The sequence below is a fragment of the Rhodamnia argentea genome, chromosome 2 (assembly GCF_020921035.1).
Source record: "Rhodamnia argentea isolate NSW1041297 chromosome 2, ASM2092103v1, whole genome shotgun sequence".
NCBI classification, from domain to species: Eukaryota; Viridiplantae; Streptophyta; class Magnoliopsida; order Myrtales; family Myrtaceae; genus Rhodamnia; species Rhodamnia argentea.
Window position 1 is genome coordinate 9,993,311 of NC_063151.1, and position 8,720 is coordinate 10,002,030.

The 8,720-nt window shown below is 41.7% G+C and overlaps 2 protein-coding genes across 3 annotated transcripts; one reads left to right on the top strand and one right to left on the bottom strand.

Annotated features, from left to right (window-relative positions):
- Positions 1–1,898: 1,898 nt before the first annotated feature.
- On the bottom strand, positions 1,899–4,899 carry LOC115738703 (bZIP transcription factor 60-like). 2 transcript variants are annotated; one of them, XM_030671413.2, is made up of 4 exons: positions 4,276–4,899; positions 3,559–3,776; positions 2,097–2,362; positions 1,899–2,064 (listed from the first exon to the last, which is right to left on the bottom strand). In XM_030671413.2, exons 1-3 carry the CDS (start codon positions 4,692–4,694, stop codon positions 2,100–2,102), a joined length of 900 nt encoding a protein of 299 aa, XP_030527273.1. In that variant the 5' UTR covers positions 4,695–4,899; the 3' UTR covers positions 1,899–2,064; positions 2,097–2,099. The 2 variants fall into 2 exon arrangements, with proteins under 2 accessions (XP_030527273.1, XP_048130750.1); XM_048274793.1 differs by having other exon boundaries at positions 1,899–2,362.
- Positions 4,900–8,065: 3,166 nt separating this feature from the next.
- On the top strand, positions 8,066–8,669 carry LOC115738788 (calvin cycle protein CP12-3, chloroplastic). The gene has a single exon (XM_030671526.2). It carries the CDS (start codon positions 8,082–8,084, stop codon positions 8,535–8,537), a length of 456 nt encoding a protein of 151 aa, XP_030527386.2. The 5' UTR covers positions 8,066–8,081; the 3' UTR covers positions 8,538–8,669.
- Positions 8,670–8,720: the final 51 nt, after the last annotated feature.

An 8,720-nucleotide genomic window follows, 5' to 3' on the forward strand; every position in this document is an offset into this window, starting at 1 on the left:
GGGTGACTTGGATATTCAGATGAGAGATCACACCAGAAGGCACCAACCACCGGTGGGTCTTTCCGAGTCAACTCGCACCTAACACTCCACCACCACCACCACCACTACCGCCGCAAAAGCCAACGACTCTTCCTCAACTGAACCGGAGGTCGTCCTGGCCCCGATCTTAATCCCGTCGTTAACTGTGGGATTGCTGCCATGATTAGGTCCAAAAGCACCCGATTTCCCAAGCATTTCCGCCTCTAGATCCTGTCAAAATGGGTTCAAAAACTCATTTAATAACCCACGAGCATTTAAAAATAGGTCTTAAATTGATCATAAGAAACTTAACATGCCAGCATAATGAATTTATAAAATAAAGAGGTCAAAATAAGTTGATTATAAATGGGTCTATTATGAACTCATTTACGACCGCATTTTCCCTTTTTTTTACATTTTTCTTTCTTTTCCTACGAAGTCGGTGAGGGCGCTGGTCGACCCTTGCCGGCCACCCGGCGATGGCCGCAACACTCGCCGGCGACCGGCGAGGGCGCGACACTCGCCCTTGCCTAGTGCCCGACGAGGATCGCCGATCTTAGAAGTAAAAAATGTGAATATAAACAAATTCAAATAAAAAAATTTAAAAAAAAATCAATTTTTTTAAAAGAAATAAAAATATGAAAATCAGATTTTGTTCTAAAATTATAAAAACAAAATAAAAATAATATTTTTTAAAAAAATTATGAAAGTGATAAAATTTGTCCAAGTAGTATAATTTATTTAAAAAAATATATAAGAAACAAATTTTCTTAAATTAGATTAAATATAAAAGTGTTTTAGTAATATAGATCGAATCGAGTATGGATCGAGTCGATATGGATGAAAAAATTCGTACTACACATTAATGAATCATAAATGGATTAATGGATCAATGTGGATCGGGATTGATCTACTTATGATCCAATCCGAATGCCTTGTTTGATATCTCTACCGCCTCTTTACCCAAAGGTGCTACCCGCCACGGGCAGCGACGTTGCAAGCCTAACTTACAGCGTGACTTGGTCCTGTTTGTTAGGAAGGATCGGCAAGGAGATAAATCGTCTAAGGAGGAAAAGAAAGAAACATCTTGTTTTTTTTTTTTTTTTCCAAAACTGTTGGAGAAACAGGACTTAGAAATTATTATCCCCCCGAGTTGTGACGACCGTGAAAATATGTTGGATCTTTATACCAATCACGCCTCCTATTTTGCTTTATAAATAGAATTGCGCTCTTTCAAATAGCTGTGTCTTTTTCGTTTTCTCTTCTTAGGTTATCATTCAGAGTCCGTTTTCCCCTTAACTCTATCCAAACACCGGTAAATCTCAGATTAAAATCTCTCCGCTCAGGTTGTGTTTGATCAAAACGACATGCATTTAGATAGAACAAAACGAGGGATTAAATAAAAATAAAAAAAAGACCCCTTGGAACTTCTTTATATCATAACACTTATCTGATAAGTCATTTCTCATAAATCCTAGTATGGAGGTTCTCTAATATAAGTTACCGAGAAATTAAATACAAAATATTAGGACTAGAAAAGAAACCAAACACACAAAGGGAAGCTAGATCTACGAGGCGACAGCATCAGAAAATCTAGGGCAACGGCGGCTCCCTCCTTTATGGCGACCAACACCATGACGAACCCCATGGTGGTGGTGGTGGTGGTGGTCTTCTGTCGGAATGGACCACCGCCGCGATACAATCTGATACTCCACTAGAGAGAGAGAGACAAAGGTGACCACCACTCCCTGCTCAGGCCACTTTGAGTTCTAGTTTGAGAGAGAGAAAGAGATAGCCACCCAAAATAAGTTCGGCGGGCCTCGAACAGCATATGACAAGCAAATGCGAAAGGATTCATAAAAAGGCGCTGAACCATAAAATGAACGACTTAGCAAAGGAAACTGCTCAAATCATACGGGCCGATCATGGGAATTACATAGCAGCTCGGATCTCTACTCAAAGTCCTCATCTCCTAGCAATTACTTCCAATATCTCACACCATTTTAAACCACAGGACGAGAAACAAAGACAAACCCCGATGCCGGAAAATCAGTCAGAAAATCGCAAAGGAGAGAATCGACCTATGCCGAAACCCAGGGCAACAAAAATCTTGTCTTCATCTTTGTCCTCGATGCTTTGTATTTTCTGCTCTTGTCACGGGTTTGTACCCCACAGGATCCAAACATCTCACTTCTTGCTCCTCTTGTTCGAGCCAGAGGTTTCAGATTTCCCTTTCCTGCGTTTTCCCGCAACACTGCTTCCAGTGCCAACAGGAGTGGCGCCGGCAGGGTAAATAGGCATGTGATGCATAGGAACCAAAACAGGGAACCCAGCGGCAGGGGTTCTGCAACACAGCAGTTAAAATTGGTATCAGCCCACACGCAAAATAACAACCGCAGCAGAAATTTGTTTCCTAATTCTTTTTCATAAATTTATCTTCAATTCTCCTTCCATGAAGGACAAGAGGAATTGACCAAAAAAAAAGGACGAGGAAATGTCTAGGAACTGATAAATAACAGGCGACTAAACCATGTACACTGGATATCTATAACCAACCAAGATTATGCTACTTAACAAATGAAAGAACCAAAAACTACAAACTGCTCACAATGACTTCAAGATTTAATGACCTCCAGCAACAAAATCTTGCTCCATCGAAACACAAATGTTGGTGCATAAGATGAAGCCGAAAGGCTCTAAAGAATAGAACACAATCATCAATCATCTACTTACAGCTACTTACAGCTAAGATGTTGGCACAAGTATACGCTACATATGATGGTCACCATCAGCAAAGAACACCATACAAACAGAACATATATAGTCAACCAACACTGAGGAATGTCACAAAATGAAAAACCCAAAAACTGAAGCTGCTCACAACAAACTTCAAGATACATTGGCCTCCAACAAAATTCTTGCTCTTTTTTACTCTGACAAGATTTTTGCTTTCCACAAAGATCGACCCCATGACCTAATACTAGATGCCCCCAATCCCCACAAAGCCCCTAATGAAAACCGCTAACTAAAGATCGAATTATTTTGGATAAAGATGTTGCCAATAAGTCATTAACAATCAAACCCATAAGTCATCCTTGTCAGAAGAAAGACATTAGCACAAATACTTCGTACTTATGATTGTTAATGTCAATGGTGAACAAACTCATAACATTTCCAGTGAATTGCAGCCAGACCCCAAATTTTTATGCTCACGATACAAGTACCACGATATAAGCAAAAGAAAAAATAAGGCAAGGAAGTTGGTACAAAAAGTTGGACAATAAGGAAGGCAAAAAAAACTTAGAAGACTTTGATGAGCATCAGATGAGTGGCATATATGCAGTAAAGCACACTACTCTAGTTTACTCTTTAAAGCAGTTCATTCACTTTGCAACGCAGGGCAAACAGGATGCACAGTAAGATATTACGCTGAATTCAAGCAAATCATCTTATTAAAACACATTTGAACATAATCAGGCCAGAAAATGGTGATCGAGATTGAAAAGCTCAGTTATTAGTTCCAAGGTTCAAGACTCATACCCGAGAGCACGGCAGACTCCTGCTTGGCCACATTAGCACCACATGCACTGTTCTGCAAACTAAGACGCAGAGCTTGGTTTTCAGCCATAACGCACTGAAGTAACCTCCCAAGCCTCCTACATTCCCCCTCTAGATATTTGCTCTTCACCTCCAGATCTTTCACATACACTTTCTTCCTCTCTCTTGACCTGATAGCGGCATCCCTGTTTCTCAGCTGCCTGAAATATATCAAACGACCTGGTTTTAATAACATTCGACTAATGAACACATTAGTAATTTCTGTCTCAACATATTAATATCCCTACTGAAATTCTCAGAAGGTTCTATTCGTAATTCGAAAATCGTATGAAAGCATTTAAGATATGGACAATCACTCAACTATACAGGAGACGACCATATGCCTAAATCAAGTGAAAGAAATTATGAAGTACTGCACCTTGGCAAGGTCTCAGTGTCCAAAACACCGTGAGCAAACATCCAAATTTAAACACATTGTTTGATACCACTAACATGTAACGGAATATTTAACGGACTTGCAGAATGTTGAATTCACTCGCAAAACTCTCTGCGACTAATTCTATGCGCCTCAAGGCATAACCATAAATCCTACAATTCAACCGCTTCTTCTCCAGAAAGACAAACTAACAAAAAATACCGACAGACTTTGAAACGACGGTACTAATTGAACAATTCGGCAGTACCAACTAATCAACGTACCTCCTGAGCTTCTTAGACGCAGGATCGCTGGCTTCATCGCCATCGTTAGCCTCACCAGCCTTCGCAGCCTCGACTCCACCGTGATCCGACGAGCCCGGCTCCTCCTTGTCGCTGGACACGTCGACTATCTCACCGCATCCATCCCCAGGAGAGTCAACGAGCACGTCGGCGAGGAATCCATCGCAGAACTCCTGGCTCGATTCGGCCCTCATCCCGCCCCCAACTCCGTCGCCCTCGTCGTCCTTCATCAGAATGTTCTCGATCTCGTCCATCCACGAGAGCCCCGAGTCCGGAGACGACGTATTCGTCGACGAGCAAGCGCCGAGCACATCGCCGGCCTCCGGGAGGTCGTCGAAGAAAAGATCGAGATCGATGTGAGACATCACGTCGTCGTCCATATGCAACTCCAGGTTCTCCATAACACGCTATAAAACAAAAATCAAGGGGAAAAAAAACCGGGAAAAAAAGAGGAAAACAGGAGAAGAAAGGGGAAGCAGAAGATGGAAGTCGACGATGGAGGTCTACCGGAGCATCCGATTCAGATTCGATTTGGGGAATTTAGGGTTTTGCGAGAGGGTTGTTTCAGCGACTTCGATTGATCGTCGCCGAAGACGACGGAATGCTAGAGCAACGAGGAAGGTGAGGGAGGTTTTATATCTTCTGCGTTTGAAATTTTTGAAACTGCGATGCCATCATCAGTCCAATGAAAATTCGACACGTGGAAAGTCATGGGCTGTGCTCCCGCCACGTCAGGAATCTCCCCCCTCCGGCTTCGCGAGTGGAGAAAGTGCGAGGAAATTTCCATGCAGCTTCTGAGAAACCCAGGTTTGGATTCTTTATGGGACTTTGGTTTGTTTATGCAAGTTTCTTTCGCACTACATTTGAGACTTTTAAGGTATGTTTTTTCGGGAAAAGTAAATAATTTAAAAAATATTTATAAAAAAATAGTACTTATAAGTTATATCACTTGAAAATTAATAAAAGTAAAAATATTTAGATATATATTATTGTCGATAACAAACATAATTTTATAAATTAATTATTTTAAACGAAAACAAATAATCATTTAAAAATAAATAAATTATTTATTTTTCATAAAATAAATTAAACCTTATTCTGTAATTTGAAAAATTCGATTTATAAATATATACATGTACATGTATACCACACACACCTCATGACCATGGATGTGAATGGTATAAAGAAATAACTTAGAAGGCCCACGAACTAATAAATTAATCTTTTTTGTCGAATTGCAAGGATTCAACTACTGCCATCGTATCCTAAAATCTATTCCGATATATTTGAATTAGACGATAGCCGCCCATGATTGAATAGATTGGAGGTACGGGTGCAATCGAGACTAGCCGAGCTCGATCTTGGTGAATCGATATAGTGCTAGAGCCGAAATGCTCAACTCGACTCGCCAACTAAGGGCTTGAACTCAACAAATATCAAAACTTTCGATTTGAGCTCGATCTAGATAGAAAATCTAAATACTCGAGCTCGAGTTTAATAATCTCGAACTTTTTGCCTTTTTCGAAAGTGGATCTAGGAACGTGCACCAATGCCCTTTATCAACTTTTGTGTGTTCCATAAGTTAGACATTTCGTCTTTTGGCTAGACCGGTTTGCAAATATGCATTTTGAATATCATTTAGTATTTTCGTCTTTCAAAACACATGAAAACTCCATTAAAACTCAAAAGTGCCCCGAAAAATAACAATTCTTAAATCTACCGGTATATCTCTTAAATTTTGGTATATAAAAGACTATGCATTCTTGAAATGTCAAATAGCACAAGAGCCGGAGTACAAGAGCCGAAAAAATGATCAAACTCAATATATCACGATGTTTGATTTTGCGTAAGGGGTAGACATGGCCAAATGGAACCGGGGGCCCGGAATCGGCCCGTTGACCAGGCCCACGGTTCCGACCCGTTTTTTTTTTTTTTTTTAAAAAGGGGGGGAAGGCCCGGGGGGAAAGAATGGGTATGATGTCGAGAGGGATAATGGGTACGGTGAGGACGAGCCGAGGGAGAAATGGGTATGGTGAGAACAAACGGAGGGAGAAATGGGTTTGATGTCGAGAGGGAGAAATGGGTATGATGAGGACCGAAGGGAGAAATGGGTATAGTCGATCTCGCTCGCGTCTCCTCCCGATGACGCCCCCTCCGGTCCTCCAGCTCTCCTCCCTCTCTCTCTTCTTCGAGGCTCGGGCGGTGGAGTGTTGTGCACAATTTCGGTTGCGACCGTGAGAAGAGTCGTTTTGAGGTTGGGGCGACGTCGGTCCCTAGGCCCGGGAATCGGCGGTTTCAAAACCGGAACCGAAACCGCCGGTTCGAACAAACCGGCCATGTCTAGGAAGGGGTGCAAATGGGCGGGGTAGGTCTAGGGAGATGGCCAAACCCGAATAGATCGGTTCTAACCTTTTTTTGGGACCGGTCAGCAAAGCTCGGCTCAAAAATAGAAAAGGCTCAAGACCGAAATCGGTTTGATCCGGGCCGATTCAAGCTTTAGCATGGCATGATTTTTTTATGGCACATATTTAAAGTTTGATAGTTAATTTCGTATATTTACGCACTTGTGAAGGTTAATTAAAATTAAATGAATCACCTTTGAATTTCTTATTTTTTCTAATTGCGGGTATGATTTTTTTTTTAAGGTTTAATATCAAGAAAAACCACAAACCGGTACACTAATGACGAATTTACCCCAAACTATTTTTTACCACGAAAAAATTCCAAACTAGTACACATGTGATAAATTTATACTAAACTATTTTTTTGACCATCAAAAACCCTAAACCGATATATATGTGACAAATTTATTATAAACTAATTTTTTTACCACGAAAAATCTAAAATCGTTATAACAATTTTACCCTCGGTTAAATTGGGTTAACACCACGAAACATTCAAAATTAATAAACTCGTGACAAGCATAGGGTAAAAATCCCAAACTTGTACACTCGTGTATCGCCACGTGTCATCTAACTCAAGAATTTGATTGGTAGATTTAAAGAAAACTAACTTATGGTAAATTTGTCACAAGTGTATCGGTTTGGGGTAAATTTGTCATAAGTGTGGTATTTTTTGTGGCTAAAAAAATAATTTATGATAAATTTATCACGGGCGTGTCACAAAATACCACACCTGTCGGTTTTCCTTAAATCTAACCTTCAAATTGCCGAGTTAGATGGCATGTAGGAGTTCACGAGTGTACAAGTTTGAGATTTTTACCCTATGTTTGTCACAGGTTTGTTAATTTGGGATTTTTTTTGTGGTATTAACCCAATTTAAAGGAGGGTAATTTATCACGGGTATCCCAACTTAGGGTTTTCCTTGGTCAAAAAAATTAGTTTAAGGTAAATTTCTCACAAAAATACCAGCTTAGGATTTTTGGTGGTCAAAAAAATAGTTTGAGATAATTTATCACAGGTGTACTAGTGTGAAGTTTTTCGTGGTAAAAAAAAAAATTTAAGGTAAATTTATCATTGGTATATCAGTTTGGAATTTTTCAAGATATTAACCCTTTTTTTTATTTAGTCATACAGATTTTCAGGCCTAGCATCTCAGGCCTGAATACCCCAAACCGGCCCGAATGAAACTGAAGGCCCATCCCAGGGAGACATAATTGCCTGCATAGACGTTCACAAGTGCACTTAAACCCCCACAACTTTGGAGGGCTAAGATTGAGTCCGATGATGACACTGAACTGAATTCTTCTTTTTTTTTTTTTTTTGGTCATCTCAACCGAAGTCTGAATTCTTATGTTACTGGTATCCAACAAAAAGCAACTAAACTGAATGAAATTGATCGAGACAGTCGCAATGGCGTCCTTCGCTTCTGTGGTCGCTATCGACGGGCCAGCAAGAGGCGCGATCCCGTCGCCGTCGTCGCGCTCTCTGAGATCTGGCCTCTCCTTTTGCCCCCGCGTCGTCTCACTCCCCGCCGCGAGGGGCGTCGGCCGCGGCAGAAACGCCGCCGCGCTCGCGGCGAGGGCGATGGCGCCGGCGAAGTACGAGGGCACGCGCGCGAGGGAGAGGCGCCTGGCGGAGATGATAGAGGAGAAGGTGAGGGAGGCGAGGGAGGTCTGCGAAGGGGACGCGAGGTCCGACGGGTGCAAGGTGGCGTGGGACGAGGTGGAGGAGGTGAGCCGGGCGAAGGCCGATCTCAGGCTCAGGCTGGAGAAGCAGGACCCTCTCGAGCCCTTCTGCGAGCAGAATCCCGAGACGGACGAGTGCCGCGTCCACGAAGATTGAAGAATCGAAGATCGAAGCGTCTCGGCTTCGAAGATCGCTTCCCTGGGAATAAGCTCCGAATGCTTGTGTTGTACAGGTGGTTGTTCATGTATCTGAGAACATTGCCTAATGAAAAAATAGCAACTTTCCGAACATCGTTCCTCTCTCGTAATGGATGGAATTCTATTAGCCATCTCAATGGAT

Coding starts and splice junctions, on each gene's coding strand:
- LOC115738788 (XM_030671526.2), top strand. CDS start 8,082: ATGAAATTGATCGAGACAGTCGCAATGGCGTCCTTCGCTTCTGTGGTC.
- LOC115738703 (XM_030671413.2), bottom strand. CDS start 4,694: ATGGAGAACCTGGAGTTGCATATGGACGACGACGTGATGTCTCACATC. Junction 3,777..4,275: donor GCGTCTAAGAAGCTCAGGAG/GTACGTTGATTA, acceptor GATATATTTCAG/GCAGCTGAGAAACAGGGATG. Junction 2,363..3,558: donor GGAGTCTGCCGTGCTCTCGG/GTATGAGTCTTG, acceptor GCTGTGTTGCAG/AACCCCTGCCGCTGGGTTCC.